At 39.0% G+C, this 17,825-nt stretch overlaps 1 protein-coding gene and 1 long non-coding RNA gene across 2 annotated transcripts in view; both read left to right on the top strand.

Annotated features, from left to right (window-relative positions):
• Nucleotides 1-17,825, top strand: part of LOC121193742 — a 22,343-nt gene extending 4,518 nt beyond the window's left edge. Inside the window, exons 2-3 of the long non-coding RNA XR_005895316.1 lie at nt 7,393-7,408; nt 16,968-17,825. This is a non-coding gene — a long non-coding RNA (uncharacterized LOC121193742). The remainder of the gene's footprint in view (nt 1-7,392; nt 7,409-16,967) is intronic.
• Nucleotides 11,114-16,991, top strand: LOC121193739 (solute carrier family 22 member 4-like). Its single transcript, XM_041056193.1, has 10 exons — nt 11,114-11,502; nt 11,835-11,938; nt 12,605-12,759; nt 13,118-13,289; nt 14,450-14,591; nt 14,729-14,820; nt 15,382-15,596; nt 15,721-15,903; nt 16,464-16,599; nt 16,851-16,991. Exons 1-10 carry the CDS (start codon nt 11,131-11,133, stop codon nt 16,930-16,932), a joined length of 1,653 nt encoding a protein of 550 aa, XP_040912127.1. The 5' UTR covers nt 11,114-11,130; the 3' UTR covers nt 16,933-16,991.

Raw genomic sequence — 17,825 nt, 5'->3', positions numbered from 1 at the left:
CTCTCCCTCTCGCTCCTGTCTCTCACTCTCACTCAGGGACGCGCTCTCTTTCTCTTACCCCTAGCCCTCCTGAAGCGATAAAATTACTTTTAAACGCCAATCCATTGATTAAAATTCTCCGATCAATCCAGTGCAGTATAGATAGGTTCTGTTGTTCCGATGCAGGCACAGAACCGAACGACTCCTCGCCTTCTTAGCGCTTTATGCCTTCATGTGGATGGGAGCTCTCCAGGGCGATATCTCATCTCTGGTCCAACAGCGCTTCCACTAAGAGCAGGCTGAGCCACGTGTCAGAGAAATGGGAGCGCGCCGCTGTGTATTTAAAATGTGGGGCGGGTACGAGCAGAGATTTCTTAATAGTCTTCCTCACTGGGATGAAAACGCGGTTGTTGGAAACAGGATCTCACGTTGGATACTTCACAGTTTTAAATGGTCCTGCATTTAATGTAGTTTTGAGAAGAAGCCAATTCTAGGCTAAAAGTCCACATGACGTTTATATCTGAATGCGTGCACCTGTGCACCCAGCGTGTACCTGTGCACGTGTGACAGAAACAAACAGGTGACGGCCTGACGTGAATTTTGTGTAAAATACAGTCGGTATCACTTTCCGGACACAGGAGTTCCTTACAGATAAACTTTGTTTTCCCACGGACTGTATGGTTTTGCATTTATGCGCTTAGTGATAAACCTGATCGAAGTATTGATTGACAGAGATTAATGACGTGGCGCAGGCAGGTCGGGGGGGGGGGGGGGGGGGGGGTTTGGTGAAGGAGGTCACAAAGTAAAGTTAGGATCCCAAAGCAGACCAATGAGAGGAGAGCACGCTGGTTTGGTTTGTGCGAAGTTCACCAGGACTAGGGATGAACTTCAGCTTGTGTTTTTACCTGAAGAGATCCACGATTGTCTGCATACGAAATAATATGCAGTTATAATTATATTTACAGTCATATGCATATGGGGCAATTAAAAAAAGAAATCATAATGAAAGTGCCTTAACAGCTTTTCATTAAATAGAATTCACAAGACTACGATTCTATTTTCACTTAAAAACATTAAGAAAACATATGTGTATACGTGTGCATATATAAGCTACATAAATAAATGTTTAAAAATAGGACATATTTATTAAATCAATAACTTGGATGACTGAAAATGTACTACTGTTAAGTAACTTAAGTGCAAAACGTTTCTAATAATGTTAATATTAATAATGATGATGATAATAATAAGAATAAAAATAAGAATAAGAAGAATAGTAGTAATAATAATAATCATATTGTTGTGTGTGTGTGTGTGTGTGTGTGTGTGTGTGTGTGTGTGTGTGTGTGTGTGTGTGTGTGTGTGTGTGTGTGTGTGTGTGGACGGTTTAGTAAGGAAATCTGAGAAGCGTTAAAACAGTTGTGTTAATTTGTTATGTCAATAGTCTGTTTGCATTTTTTTTTTTAATTTCTATGGATTTTCATAGTGCTCTCAGTGGTGTAGTTTGCTGAACAGAAGAAATGTTCAATCGAAAAGAAAAATATGCACAGTTATTTCCATCCGTATTGTTAAGTAACAAAACAACATACGCTCAGATTTGCAGATCCTGCCTTTAATTCAAAGCACCACATAAAAATGATTGTCATTATGTTTAATTAATTAAATACATTTATATTGTGAACTCCTTAATAAATGTAATCTTTACTAGTGAAACTAGTTTTAACATTTTTCTAATTCAAACCTTAAATAAACATATGAATAGAAAACATGTATAGATTAATATATAAAAGGCTGCTTAATTTTTAAGAATTAAAGAACATGAATAGCAAGAAATGAACACACACACACACACACACGCATTTTGCCCTCTATGAGCCACAGGCCTCCTGTCCTCCTACACAAAATAAACCTAAAAATAAAAAACTGAGCCGAAGCTTTTTACTGCAGCTTTTATTTGACAGATTTTAATCACAAATATACATTTTAAGAGCCTCGTGGGTCAAACATAATTTTAGCGAAGTATAACCCATAAATTAAAGATGAAAAGCCCGTCCATACTAACTGTTGTTTCTGGATTTCATAAAGCTACGTGGTTAAGCTGTTTCCACTAAAGTTCAGAAATCGACCGCGTTCGATATATTGATCATCGATCACTTCATTCTCACTCGGCGCTGTTTCCTAAACACAGAGGCATTTGTGTGGGATCGTTTCGGTGGTTAGGCTTCGACCTGTAGCGCATGAGTGACTGACACTGGAAATATGTTGGAAAAATAAATGTCAGCCGAGTTGTTTTATTGTCTATTGACCAAAAGGCAATGAAAAACTTCAGCTTCCTCCTCCTCCTTTCAATAAAGTTAATAATCATATCCGTGCTCGCCTGTAATTTAGCTTCTGTACAGTTATGTGGCTCACAAGCAAGAGTTTATTTCGATCATGATAAAACCAATAAAATATTCTTCTTATTTATTTAACCGAAAAAAAAACTAAAGAAAATTCTTCTATATTTTGCTGAAAACCGTGATTGGGTTATTTTTGTTTCTAAATAGGCTCTATATAAACCGTTTAATTGCACTTGCAATATACTGTAATCATCATTTTTAACGAAGGTTTGACTGTGAGATCTGGATCAGTGTTTCTGGCAATGGCCAACATTCAACTGGTTTATAGCATTTATGTCAATGTCTGGATTTATTGAAACAATAGGATGCGCGCGCTGGTGTGTGTGTGTGTGTGTGTGTGTGTGTGTGTGTGTGTGTGTGTGTGTGTGTGTGTGTGTGTGTGTGTGTGTGTGTGTGTGTGTGTGTGTATTAAAAACTAATTGGTCAAAACCGTCCAATTGTAGGTTAACACAATTTTTACGAGACAGAGTCTGAGACAGTATTTACACTTTTCCTAATATTATTTCTCTGGGCTGATGTAGAGTTTGAAAATCTGAATTTAGATTTGAACAATTTAACTGTACATTAAATTATTTCATTTATGCAGACTGAAATTTTGATTTTATGTAGGACTTCCCTGCACCCATCATTCAATAAATGTGATTTCTTTAGAATGCCGGACATTCATCACACAGTCCTGTCAAAGAGAAAGACTGAGTTTTGATTTTAAAAAATGGCTTTTTGAATATAGAAATCTACTGCACAAAAAAGTGAAATACCAAGAAGAGCAAAGCAAAGAAAATCTAATTCGGCAGCCGAACCATTCAGAATGTTTCCTCTCTGTCCTTTTGTCAAAATGTGCTGCATCACTGAGGGACACTGCAGCTTATTCACAGTAGTGCAAACACAGGTGGCATTAAAACTGAAGAGGTGGTTTAACCCACAAAAGAAATCAACTATCTGCTGTCTATAATAACTGATTGCATGTTTTACTGTTTTACAAAAAGAAAAAAAAAACATATTGATTAATTTTTTTTTCTGTGAGATGATCGAGTAAACTAAAAAGATCCTGAAATGCAAAAAACAATGTTGGTTGGAAAACAGAGGTCAAAGAAACAGAGATTAACTAAGGGATTTACAATTTTAGGATGAAGAAAAATCTTAGACCAATTAGAAAACTTAGACCACAATGACTGAACTTAGCTTTTTCTCACTTTCGTGCGAAAGTACAATAAATCAATATAAAAATGATAAAAGAAATTGTATTTTTCCACATTGTTGCCTGTCACTTTGATAATTTTTTTAATGAGGTCTCTTCCCCCTAGTTTCACATGTGCTATTGTCATATTTCCTTTTTGTTATAAGTTTCCTTAAAACATGACCTAAATATTGGATACATTGCTATGAGGCAAATATGTATCTGTGTCAAGTATTTCTAAGTCAATTTGAAATCATGAGAAGTTTAGTTGTATTATGATTTGAAGCTGCTCGTGGAGGTTGTCTCGTGACAAATCCGATTCAAACTGTTTGAATGAAATGAAAGTCTTGTACTGCAATAAACACAGATCCACAAAAGCTATTTTATGTCAAGTGTTTTTCAAGACATGATACAAAATATATTATGGATTTATTAAGCAGCATGTGAGTTTCATATTGAACATATCCACTGCGTGGGGATATTGTCTCCACCCTGCTTATACTGCAGTAGTAGTTAACTGGATTTAGTTCGTCTTTGAGTGAGGGGAATAATATAGTCGAAAAAAGAAAAAAAAAAAAAACTAGGAACACAGTCAGTCTTTTATCAACCTTTTCAAAATTAAAGAAAACAGGTCAACCTTGTTACAGTAAAATATAAGAAGTCAGAGTAAAAAGCAACTCACATAATACTGTACACAAGGAAAGTAAATAAATACGATCCCTGTACATAGAATAAAACTAAATATAAAAAAAATGTATTTTTGCAATTGTAAAGATTGTTCTTACCAATACAAAAAGAGTTTATTTTTACATTTTATGAAAAAAAAAACACACTGATTGAAACAACTCGACAACTTCGTCTACTCGCTCAATTGACACAACACCAAAAAACCAAACTGCAATATTCTTCTCATTGATTATTAGTCTTCTACATCTGTGGAATGTTTTAAATCAAGAATTCAGGCGTCTGAGTCTGAGATTACAATAAGATCCAAAGACCAGGTTTCCTATGGTACCTGTGATTCATTTTTTCAGCATTTCACCACAAACAGCAGTAATGGTGACATTTTCGTTAATTATATCTCTCTATCAGCTGAAAATGCACAGTAGTAGCCTACAACTTCTCCAGCATCCATATCCTCTCAGGCACCGGTTGCTAAGTAACAGAAGGAGAGATGTATTGAGACAGAATAGTCAATCAATTCTCCTGTGAGATGTGTGTGTGCGTGTCTGTCTGTTTGTGTGTGTGTGCTCTGTGTTTCTCACAGCCATATTGTTTCTGCAGTTGAGTGTACTGTTTGTGTCAGTAAGTAAAGGGTCGGAGACTTTGTGTGTGACTTCACAGCTTTGAAGCGAATTAAAGTATGTGATATATCCCATATATCCCATATTTTCAGCAACAGTATCCTCTCATAAAGTAAATCATGATGTGAATGGATCACAAATTCCAGGACAGTTTCCCACACATTTCAGTCACTTCACATTGAGAATAGCATCATCTTCAACCATTTTTATATCCAAAGGTCAGAGGTCACCTTGCTTCTCCTCCAGGGATTATCTGCTTTTCATCACATCACTCAGTGCAGTTAAAGGCTTATAAGGGGAAACTCTTATCTTCACCATACAGCAGCAAAGCAACAGATTTTTAGTCAGCTGGTCTGCTGGAAAACCTTATGCTGCCTGTACCCAAAAGGGATGCATTGGACATCATTCTCTTGGGCCGGATCGAAAACAGTACCAAAAATACAATCCTGACCTCTGTGGACTTTGAACATAAAGGAACAGAAGAGTTTCCGTCTCTTTGTGCAAATGTGTTGAACTGTAGAATTATTCAACTGTACACTTCAAAATGTGGAAAACAACTTGTTTCTTCAAATCTGTTTCGGATTATTAATTCAATAGAGAAAAAAAAACGGGTTATTTGTGTATGTGTGTGTGTTGAGTTTTTCCCCATCCAAATCGAGTGTCTAAGGACAGAAGATGTTGTATAGATTATACAAATTTGGGTTTGGGTTTGTCTGTGTTGGCTGAGGCTGTAATTCTAACTTTGGCCTGTTTCTGTCAGCGAACGTCACAGTTTATTGTGAAGTGGACATGGCAGATACAAAGTACCGGGACAAATCCCTCTATATAAAAGCTCAACTCTTCTGACTTCTCCATGAAAATATGTCAGATTTTCGATCTGTAAGCTTAAACAACGTTTACCACGCGCTGCCCATGATTCAAAAATTGACTCTAACCCTACAAAAAGGCATTGAAAAGATGAATAAAAATGTGCAGATCTACTGTAAACCACCTTCTCCATGTCTGCTTCCCTCAGGTCTCCTTCTTCAGCAGGAGGCAGAGAAATATGCTGGTTTCATACACTCCATCGATTTTGCCCTCGAACAAAGACAGAGAGAGATGGAGGCAGGGGAGCTGAGGAAAGGAGGACTGAGAGAAATGAGAGATAGATGAAGAGCACTTGCCACAACGGTAAATTTTCTTGTTTTATCTAACATGCAGCTGCATAAATTCTATTTAGCAATTAATGGCAACTGGAAAAGGAGATACAAGGATGTGAATTTAATATTGGGATAATTTAAAGGTTGTGAGTGTGTATGTTTACTCCAGAGGAGAAAACACTCATCAAGCTTGCTTTGAGCTCCAAATGCAGAAAAAGCGGTATTTACTCTGCGAATGAGTGTGAGACAGAGCAACAGAGCGAGAGACAGATACACAGAGCAACAGGGAAGAAGAAGAAGGAGAGGAGAGAGAGAGAGAGAGTTGGGCTAGTGTTAAGGTGATTAGTCTGGTGGGTTGGCGATAGAGAGAGTTGATCAATAACCTATCGATCTCCCATTGCGAGTGTCAGGGGGGTAGTGGGAAAGAGAGGGAGGGTGAGAGAAAGGATAGGGAGGGAGTCGGTCCTGGCTTGACTTTTAAAAATCCTTTACTCTGCAGATGACAAATAACCCATTAGATTGCAGGAGAGCTGGAAAATCTGGAAATCCTTCCTACTACACACACACACACACACACACACACACACACACACACACACACACACACACACACACACACACACACACACACGCACGCACACACACACACATGCACACAAACACACACACAAACACACACGCACACACCTGCAACTACTGAATGTTGCAAATATTTTTCAATTTCAAATAAGCGTGGTACAGACGATTTTTCAGCTGTGGCTGCGCGCAAAAGAAAAATCATTTCTGTAAGTAGTGTGGAGGAACTATTGAGCTCAATGCAGTGAAGTTACTTAGCAGACCATTACTTCAAAGAATTCCTCCAGGCTGAAACATTCACAGAAGCAAGCCGCACCCTCGACTCACCCCAAAGCTTTTTAAAATGTTCTGCAATAAGTCTCTTAGAAATAGGTGACAAATTTGAAAGCAAACAAAAGTAGAGAAGAAAGAAAGCTACCTGTCTTCATTGTTTTGTTTTGTTTTGTCAATTTTGGGCTGCAAAAAGACAAACGTGTTGCATCTAACAACATGTGTGTCATCAGCGAATATTCTCTGTTTGGAGCATTAAACAGTAAAATGGTATAAGATATAGTGAGAATAATGAGATGATGACAAAAAGTCCCTAAGGCCTCCTCACAGCCAAGAGCAGAGGTAATTAGACTCTGAAAAATTAACACACAGAGAAAATGATTTAAAAAAAAAAAAAACGTCCAGGGCTGAGCTAATGAAATCAGTTGACACAGAGCGATTACACCGTGTGTGTATATTTCTGTGTCACCAGAAAAGAGGTCATGATGTTACAAGGTTTGTCGGTCCCTGGTGTAATCTGGACCATGCGCTATGGGGTCAGAGTTGAGGGGTGAGAGGTGATGGGTCACTCAGTCCTTGAAAATACCACAGAGCCCAAAGGACGGATGTCAGGGTAATAGAAGAGAAGATGGTTATTGAACAAGCCATCATTTTTATTGTCAGCTCCTATATAGCGGAAGTCTTTTACTACAGCAGGTGGGGTAGAAGCGTCCGGAGAGTCAGGATTCAGTGCATGATGTGTCTGCATCGAAATAAAAACAGGGCACTTTTCCTGTCATGAATCACCGTAGTACTACGCTCCCTCTTTGCAGAGCTTTGGAGGTCTGATGGCAGAGAGTGATGGATTCTCCCCTCATTGGGGCTCAGCTCTCAAACAGCTATAATTATTACGGATCCTGCTGACTTCAGGACCCATTTGGACAAATGGCGAGGGCTTTTGATATTTGAGGGAAGTCATGTATAAGAATAGTTAATGGGCAAAACACAGCCTCCTTGTCCAGTCTTCTCCTTCTCACCCACGCTCAGCTCTCCCATCCTTCATCCTGCTTCCATTCCCTAATTTTCCTCTCGTTTCTCCTCCTCCGCCTGCCTCTCTCCTTCTTATGTCCTTGTCTCCTATGTGCAACTGCTCCCCCTTCCATGCCTCCCTCCATACCTGCTCGAAGAGCCCTGCCCCCCACACAGTGTCTCCACTGCCATGCAGTCTCTCAAATTAATGTTGAGATATTGACAAGTGATGGGCCTGGGAGGCATAGATCATCAGGAGGAAGGGGAGGAGAGGGCTGGGATGAGGCCAGTCCGAGCTGCTCCTTGTGGATGGAGGGGTTTCCCCATCGTTACCCAGCAGCTTTCTTGGCTATCTAAGTGCCAGTTATAGACATAATCTCAAAAGTCCTTCATCAGTTGATATACCTCCTCTTCACCTTTATGATTCAGAATGCATTAGAAGTGGAGGCAACAAGGAGAATATGTGTGAGGTTTTCAGGTTTGCACGCATAAACCCACCTTTAAGATAATTACCAGGCACATAAATATCACGAGCAGCAGCTTCCACACTACACTTTGTCCTATGTAAACAGGATAAGGTGCTGCTAACAATGTGCAAAGGGGCCATTTGGTCAATATGCCAATTACATAGATGAGGGTATGGAAAGGGCAAATGATAGCCAATCAGGGAAGTGCTTTTACTGTCTTCCAGCATGAGTTGACCCCCTGACCCCATTTGATGACCCTCAGGCCAAAGGTCATCTCTCTAGGGGTCAGAGGGCATTGCCGTGCACTGGCCGGAGAGATGTTGCTATGGTTACAGCAGTGGCTGAAGAATGGCAAGGTGCGGCGTTCAGGAGGCGAGGGGTCACTCTGGATGTGCAGAGCTGTGATGTGGTGGTACTCGACTTGTTTAAGCTGCGTTCCAGAAATTCAGTTTTAATGTGATCAAAGGTCACAGCAGGTCATGTAATGTCACACTGTTTTATCTGATGTCTGAATTAGATGTACTTTTATCCAGTGGTGGAATGTAACAACTTAAGCTGTGTAGTATAGCTTTAGGTACTTGTACTTTATATGAGTATTTTTTCTTGTTTTCTACGTTTCAGATGAAATATTGTACTTTTTACTCCACTACATTAATTTGACAGTTGTTCTCAGCCTTTTTGACTTATGGCCCCTTAGCAAAATTTAGAGTTTGCTCAGGGGCTCTTGTCACATTACAGGTCTCTTTGAATTGTTAGCAGTTCCAAGGAGACATTTACCCTCCAAATTTCTCTGATGGTTTTATGTAAATAACTTGAGACTCAGAGGTAAAATTATCCAATATCTCATACAAAAAGCAAAGATTAAGAAATATTTTTTACATGAACCTGTGCAGCAGAATTTAGTTGGTTTTTTTTTCATCCTTCCTTATCCTTTAACCATCAGACAACCCTCCAGATTTATCTTGCAACATTTTAGATGAGGCCCAATTCTTAATTTGGGAGGCAACACGCTGCTCCAACTGTAAAGCAATAAAATTCTGCTTTCACATTGTTGCATTGTTAACAATCTAATATTGTTATATATAATAGTATACTAGTCACAGGAGCCAGGACTATGAGTCTGGATGTTTTAAGTACATTTTGCACTTTTATTTAAATAGCGTTGTGAGTCCAGGACTTCGACTGTTTTAATTTTATGGTATTGATGCCTTTGGAAAAATGTCAGAATACTTTTTTCACCACTGCTTTTATCACAACATTTAAATATATATAAGACACACCATGCTGCACCATCTTGTGGTGGTTGTACACACAACTACTGTAGTGGATAATTTTTGGCTGTTTCTGCATAGTACAATAACAATTCATTGATTCATTTATTCTCACAGATTTTTTCCCTTTCTGCCCTGTTTTTTTTTTTTTTTTTTAATATGGTTTTAACTGTTCTGCCTGTTTTTACTTCAAACCAAACTTCCCCTCTGGGGGACAATTATGATTTAGCAAGCTGATGCAAGCTGAACACCAATGCTGGAAACATCTTAGTACCTGTGCAGAATTCAGTCTCTCACCACACTTAATCTATTATAATCACCAGCATAGCTGGATGATCCAGTTGTCATTGGACCTTTGACAAAATAATATCAACACAGGACCCACTTACCGGCATTTCTCTGGCATTCAAACTAATCCCACAGTCATTGGCATTGGGTGGAGTTTGACATTTTATTTTTCTGGACATGTTATAACAAAAAAAATTTAACTGGAACATAGACATAAAAAGCTCACTGGTGAATGCTCTTTCTCTACAAGTCACCCACACACACACACACACACATCATGTTGACTTGCATTAATTCCCTGGAGATTCACTTTATCCTTTTCCATGATCACTGCACACCTAAAACCCCGACCTTAAACCATAAACCAGGCTTTAAGCTTATAAATGAATGATTTATGCCGTGGGGGGCTTCAGAATGTGGTAACACATTATCATCACCATTAAGGGAGTGATACTCAATCGCACACACATTTCCACACACTGAAGACTCTGGTCTCCACAGACACTTTTGTTGGCCAGTTTATTGACATTGCCTTGTGACTAGTGCCTTGGCTTACAGGGTATTTAATTGCATAACTATATAACACATAGTCTAGAGTAAAAAGCAGTGCCCTTTGTAACAGTAACCCAGCAGTCACTTACATTTAGGCGAAACAATGGGTATTCAAAACACTCTTCTTCCTGAATGCACTGTGCATTACGGCAGGAGTGAACGCTCTGCTACCCGTCGAACTGACATACTCTTATTCAAAATAAGAAGTCAAATTCTGCATTACAATAGCTGCATTAAAATGAGAAATTAGGAGGTATTTTTCATAGCTGGGACATCTTTCTCCGCCACTTCATCCTGGATGACCTCAGGGAAAACCTGTTTTATTGCATGCTAAACCCTAATCCTTCCAAATACAGCTCGTGATCTGATGTCCTTGGTATTGCAAAAGATGAAATCCTGACTGCTGCAGGACTGTGTTAGTCGTCTGGTGATAAGCTTCAACGCCATGCACTGACAGAAAGAGCAATAATTATAAGTCTGTTTTATAGGAATGCCGTGCAGGTACAAGTTACTTCGCTGCAGTGAGAGAGGGTCTTCTGGGACATTCATGAAACCAGTTTGGTGAGATTACGTTTCCTGTTGCAGGTAGCTTTCCGCAATTGGCAACACCCTTCTGGGGTGGATTTAGTTGAGCAGTTCAGTTTTGTTTTTGTTTTTTTTGTTTTTTTTTTTTTTTTGTTTTGGTGTTTTGTAGTCAATCATGTTGGGTGGAAAACCTAAAGACTTCGATGAAATTACGTCCTTTCTGGGCGACTACGGTTTTTTTCAAATTCTTATGATTGTGCTGCTCAGTTTGAGTGCAGTTCCATGCGGGTACATGGGAGTAATCGTGGTTTTTATTTCGGATACACCCGAGCACCGGTGCAAAGTATCGATAAACACCACGCGCAGTGGCACAGATGTGGAGCTTCCCTTCCACGAGCGGAGCAGCTGGATCGGGCCTGACAGCTGTTCGCGATACAAACTGAGCGGAAACGGGACGGTAACAGGGGGGTTCAGCAATGACACAGAGCAGTGTCTGGATGGATGGGTATACAGCACCGAGAGATACACCTCGACCATTGTGTCTGAGGTATCTGTATCTGTACATTTGCAGAATTATAGTAATGAATCATAAAATAATTGGACTTTTAGCCTCTGTTTAGAAATTGCTTCAGTGTCCAACATGTTATCAACTCTGATCAGGTGAGAAGCTTGATGAAGTTCGCTAATGTTGCTCTATTCCTTTCACTCTCTTAACAGTTGGCTCTCTGGTAGCACAGGGTCATTGTTTAAACTCTGTTTTTTTATTTTTATTTTAGGTCAGTCAGTTTAGATTAGATTAGATTAGATTTTATTGTCATATTTCTCTGAAATGTATCTTGCAGTAACCTGAATTACTGTCTTATCTCCTGTTAACTGCAGTGGGATCTGGTGTGTGACAATGCATGGAAGGTTCCTTTCTCCACTTCCTCATTCTTTGTTGGAGTCCTGATTGGATCCTTTGTTAGTGGCCACCTCTCAGACCGGTAAATCCTATTGTGTGGTAACCTAATTATTATCATTATTATTATTGTTATCGTTGATGAGTTATTTTGCCTGAAAAAAAATCCAGAAAACAAATCCATAATGTAAACTTAAAGACAAAAAGACAGTTTTAACAATCAGGAGGAAGATAGATAGATAGATAGATAGATAGATAGATAGATAGATAGATAGATAGATAGATAGATAGATAGATAGATAGATAGAAAATGAACAGAAAACACAGGCACAATAAACTGGGGCAGTAATTTAATTTTAGCTTCTCTTTCAGGATGAGCCACTAGAGGAATAAAAATTCTCCTACCAGTCCCTCAACAGACAGACACAATCAGAATTTGATGCTCATAATACCATAAAGTCCAAAATCCACTTTGATATTTTATGTGAATCTCAGGAAGAGAATGTGAAAAATAAATTTCGGTTACACCCTTGACTGCCATATTCAATTTCTTCCTTCCTTCAGCCATAAATAAAATCATGCATTTGCTCATTTAACCATAATAAACCATAAAATAATTTAAATGTATTTTCATCATCGTTTAAGACTCAGAATGAATGGTTGACAGGCAGTCATCATGTTCACTCAAAAAAAAATCAGTTTGATGGTGTGTAACCATGTTATTTTCATGTTTTTGTGCATTGTCTTACAGGTTTGGCAGAAAGCCGGTGTTTTTTTTCACCATGGTCTTACAAACTGTCACAGCCTTGATCCAGGCCACGTCTGTCAGTTGGGTCATGTTCTGTATCCTCAGCTGCCTGAGAGGACTCGGCCAGATATCCAGCTACATCGTATCACTCGTGCTGGGTGAGGCAGAGCGTGCACTTCTACCTGTCTAAGAAGAGCCCCCATCCCTTCTCCAAGATCTTCATGTGACAAAAATGCAGCTGGCTTTCAGCAGTGTAGCAATGGCATGGTTTTTTTTCTGTGCTGTGACTTTCTTTTTTAGGACTTAGGACATAAAAACCCAGCTGTACGGTGGTCAGACCATTGAGAGAAGCAAAGAAGTCAATATGGCTACAAACAGTTTTCGCTATTTTCTGTGTTCAGTCAAAAAACCATTATAGAATATCAGTAAGATTAAATGATTTTTTTGTGACTTGGGGGAGTTGACCCTCTCGTTTTCTTCCATTAATGCCATGTTCTTGATCCTCCTCTCCGTCAGGGTGTGAGATGCTGAGCCAGTCTGCCAGGGTGAGCTTCACTCTTCTGGGCCACAGTCTAGGTTTTGGCATCGGTTATGCCTTGCTGCCGCTCTTTGCCTACTTCATAAGAGGCTGGAGGATGCTGCTTGTTGCTACTGCCATCCCCTGCCTCTTATTTATTCCAACATGGTGGTAAGTCTGATGGATGTTGGCTGATGAATGTCATTGTTCAATGATATCACTGAATAGGGCCCACTGGGAAAATGACCACAAAGATACACAAAAGAGAAATGAAACCACAAACATGCGCAGAATGACCAGCAGAACGGCTACAAAGAAATACAAAATAAGTACAGCTAGATGTTAAATATCCACAGAGATACAAAAAACAACCACACAGAGACATAAATGACTACAAAGAGGTGCAAAAATAAACACAAAGAGATACAAAACCACAGACAGGCACAAAACAGCTGCAAAGAGAAGCAAATTACTGCAGATGACTGTAAAGAGACACAAAATGACCACAGAGAAACACAAATCCACAGACAGGCACAAAACTGCAAAGCTGCAAAGAGATGCAAAATGAGCACACACACAGACAGCAGAGGCTGGTACATGCAGATTTAGTTTTTTAGGTATTACACAATATACAAACTGCACATATTTAAGCTTTTAATTAAAACTCTGATAATACACTGTTGCACTCTCAAATCAATTTATGCATTTGCTGAGCAGAAAGAATATTATCAAGAACTTTTAAAAATGAATGGTCCCACCTTCACCACTGTTCACAAACACACCAAACTGGCTCATGAGAACCAAAGTTCAGTCAAAATCAATTCAAATGAGATAAGGCTGTTGTCAGTACAGTCAAATAAATTCTACACTAGTCAGTATTTGGGTGAAATTTGTGCTAGATAACCTGTGTGTTCACTCGACTTTAGATAAAGAAATGCAAGTCAGTTAACTGCAAAAAGCAAAAGTGACAGAGCTTGCTAATGAGCAATAGCAGCAGCCTTTGTGTCTATGCTAGACTGGGCTGGTTTAGACCAGTTGTCAGAGCTGATGAATGTCTGCCTTTATACAATTACATGCCATCTGAAAGTAAATCTGTCTCCTCACATTCCACCATCTCCAGACAGGAGTCACTGTCAAACCGCATAATGATCTCATTCATTAACACTGTGTGCATACTGTATATTCACATTTACATGTTCTGATTTCTGACTGTATGAAATGATTATAGTTCATGGTACATGAGAAACACCTTTACTGCTGTGCAGTGTCTGTGGTGTAAAATGCACATTTTCTCGTATTTTCAATGAGCTTCTGTTTGTCTCCCTGTTCAGGCTGATTCCTGAGTCTCCACGTTGGCTTTTGCAGAAAGGTCGGGTGGAGGAGGCTGAGCTTGTCATACGCAATGCTGCAAAAAGAAACAGAGTTCCTGTCCCGGAGGTCATATTCGGGGCTGGAGATTGCTTGGAGTTAATGGTACTTATTCAGTTTTTACTCTTCATGTGGAAGCCATTGTGCTCCAGTATAAAGTATCAGTTTCTATTTTTGGCAAGCAGACTTTAGACTGCATGCAATATGACGGTAATGTTTCTTTTTATGCATGTCTGATTCAGCAAAATAAAGGTGAAGTGCATCTATACACTTACGTGGACCTGATACGCACCCGTAACATGAGGAACATTACAATTCTAGGTGTTTTCATATGGTAATGTAGACTTTTTAACTTTCCTAAACACTGTTGCATAAGCAGTTTATATTATACAAAATATTTCCCTTTAGTGGCTTTGTGAATATATGTAGTAGCTTAATGTTTGACATTTAAACATGATCACTCCGAGTGCAGTTTAGAGAAGAATGGTGTGTTCATCCAGGCAACTAAAATGTTTGCAGTGATTAATGACATAAGGCACAGATCTTATGAATTGAGACCATATTAATTTGAGATGATTTCACATAACTGAAAAGATTCTATGAAAAAACAAATGTTTTTAAAACATGTTGTTTAGTAATCAAATCATAAACACTGACCTTGTGTTACCTCTGTGGTGACAGTACAACCAGTTTTTACACATATGAAAAGAAATTTCAGTTTCAGTGTTCAATCATATTTAAACTGTTCTGCTTCTTCAACGAACTTGAATAAATGGTATTAGAATGAGGAAACTGGATTTGTCCCTTTCAAAGTAAAAAATACCACTGAGATCATTGTATTATTTAAACAAACTGCCTTCCATCTTTATTCAGTGTTGATTTTGTATTTCTGCAGGATGTCTGTCGCCATGGTCTTCTATGGTCTCGCTCTCAATACTAGTAACCTGAATGGAAATATATACCTCAACTGCTTTATTTCTGGGGCCACTGACATTGTGATGTATGTTGCCTTTTGGCTTCTCGTTAACCGGGCGCCGAGACCCACTCTCCTGTTCTCCACACTGATGTTCTGTGGCATCACTCTTCTGATCATCAGGCTGGTTCCTGAGGGTCTGTACTCTAGACGCTATGTACAATATTGACTGAATCAGAGATCTCTGAAAGGACTAGAAAACACTATGCACTTGCAAAATTGTTGTCTTTTCTTCATTTCTTTTTTGTTTTTTTTTTTCAGACATGCATCTGATGTTCCAGGTGTTAGCCTTCGTAGGAAAGATGGGTGTGTCTGGTGCTTATTGCTTCATCTACGTGTTCTTCACTGAGCTGATCCCCACCGTGGTCAGGAACATGGGATTAGGGGTTGCCTCCACAGCTGCACGAATAGGCACCATCATTTGTCCCTATGTGATTTACACAGGCAAGTGTTTTTTGGTTCTTTCTGTTTTTGCAGTTGTATTTGTGTGAGGTGTTTAAACAAAAGTAATTTGAGAGAAAGGAAGTAATAGTAATTGCAACTGAACTTCCTTTTAAAATGTCCTTAAAATATATATCATACATATGTAGTATATATATGATATGATATGATATGATATAATATGTGTGTGTGTGTGTGTGTGTGTGTGTGTGTGTGTGTGTGTGTGTGTGTGTGTGTGTGTGTGTGTGTGTGTGTGTGTGTGTGTGTATAAAAAAGAGAGAGCACAAGAGCACTCTCTTTTCGGTGTTGGTCCCAAAAGAATCAGATTCATAGGTCTCTTTCACAGGTTACAGATACTTTGTCACAGCAGGAAAAAGCCAGATGGAGATAATAACATAAACAATGGCTCTGTCCTAATGCACCAATTAATAATGCTATTCATTACAACTGTGTTTGAGGAGTCAAAGTGTCAGCTATGAAAAAGGTCCATGATTGCAGCCCATGGAAATAAACAGATCAATGACAATTCTAGCTCAAGTGTGTGCTTTTTGTTTTGTTCGCAGGTGTTTACAACAAGATCCTCCCCTACGTTATTTTTGGCACAGTCAGCATCGTGGCCGCTGTTGTTAGCATGTTGCTGCCAGACACCAGAAACAACAAGCTTCCAGACCTTATCAGCCAGGCAAAACCCATCAGAGGGTATGTCAGAGTGTATGCTGATGTGTGGATTATGATTAACACAAATAAAGATCAGAACTTCTAAGTATTAGACAACAGTTCTATGAAACTGATACAGTGAAATCTTGCCACAAAACAGCGTTTTACACAATTTGCCTTTGTATTCAGCAGATCTGTAGCTGCATTTCCAACAGCTTTGTGATTCTGTGCACTTTAACAATTCTTCTCTCTCTGTTTCTGTTGCCTCTGCTTCTTTTGCTGTCTTAAAACAGATGCTGTCCTCAGGACACAGGTACAGTCCAGGCAGATGCAACTGAAGGCTCTAAAGAAATGAGCAAGAGCGCCCCCTGCTGAAATAAAATTACACAGCAAGAGTTGAGGGATCACAGACAAAAGATGTTAAACTAAACTTTTTTTCATGCACTGCTATACCTTGTCACAAGTGTATGACAAGGACAGTTAAATTTAACATTTCAGTCTGATGTAAACACATGTAGCAACTACATGATAATGGCTTAGAATGACATTTAAAGTTGGTTAAATAATGGGCTGTTTAAGGATTGTAGGATTATATGTTATGTTATAAAATATGGCCTTTCACTTGAAACTCAAAAATGTCAGTGTGTTCAGTCACGAGTGGATATAAGATGGTGACCATTCTTTGGGCCCAGCTAGAGGGGGCACACAAACAACCTTGTACCACAGGTGGTATAAGGCAAGATTACCAGTCCAGCAAAGCATGTACCTTCCTCCAGACCCACTAAGGGCTGTTTGCAGTTTGGTTTTGGTAATTTGATAAATTCAATGTTTGGGAATTTGCACCAACATTCTGCATCAGCCCTTAGGTGTTGATTTAGCTTTATGGTCATTTTGGAGGCTTTGGAGGTTGCAGTTTGTATTGCTGTTACATTTTATGGTGCTGTACTGACTGGTGTTTTTATTACTTTGTCCACTCGATTTATATCAGTGAGAATAGGCTACATAACAACAACTACAATGCAATACATTTAAACGACAGCCTCCAACATGATTATAAAGCTGGATCAACAGTTCGCTAAAACCAATTAAACAAAAACTTAACATAACAATCTAAAGAAAGGAAGGATTTATTACAGGGATGCTGTATTAGACTGCATTAGTTTTGGCTAAATGTTCCTAATAAACGTGCAACTGAGTGTTTAACAGCATCGTTTTCTGAGGCTTGTATCAGCAAAATGTGTCATAATTGTAAAAATAAATGCTTAGAA

The sequence above is a fragment of the Toxotes jaculatrix genome, chromosome 14, assembly GCF_017976425.1.
Source record: "Toxotes jaculatrix isolate fToxJac2 chromosome 14, fToxJac2.pri, whole genome shotgun sequence".
Classification (NCBI taxonomy): Eukaryota; Metazoa; Chordata; class Actinopteri; family Toxotidae; genus Toxotes; species Toxotes jaculatrix.
The sequence above is the reverse complement of the archived record's forward strand: the minus strand, read 5'-3'. Positions and strand labels throughout refer to the sequence as shown.

Coding starts and splice junctions, on each gene's coding strand:
- LOC121193739 (XM_041056193.1), top strand. CDS start 11,131: ATGTTGGGTGGAAAACCTAAAGACTTCGATGAAATTACGTCCTTTCTG. Junction 11,503..11,834: donor CCTCGACCATTGTGTCTGAG/GTATCTGTATCT, acceptor TGTTAACTGCAG/TGGGATCTGGTGTGTGACAA. Junction 14,592..14,728: donor GAGATTGCTTGGAGTTAATG/GTACTTATTCAG, acceptor TGTCTGATTCAG/CAAAATAAAGGTGAAGTGCA.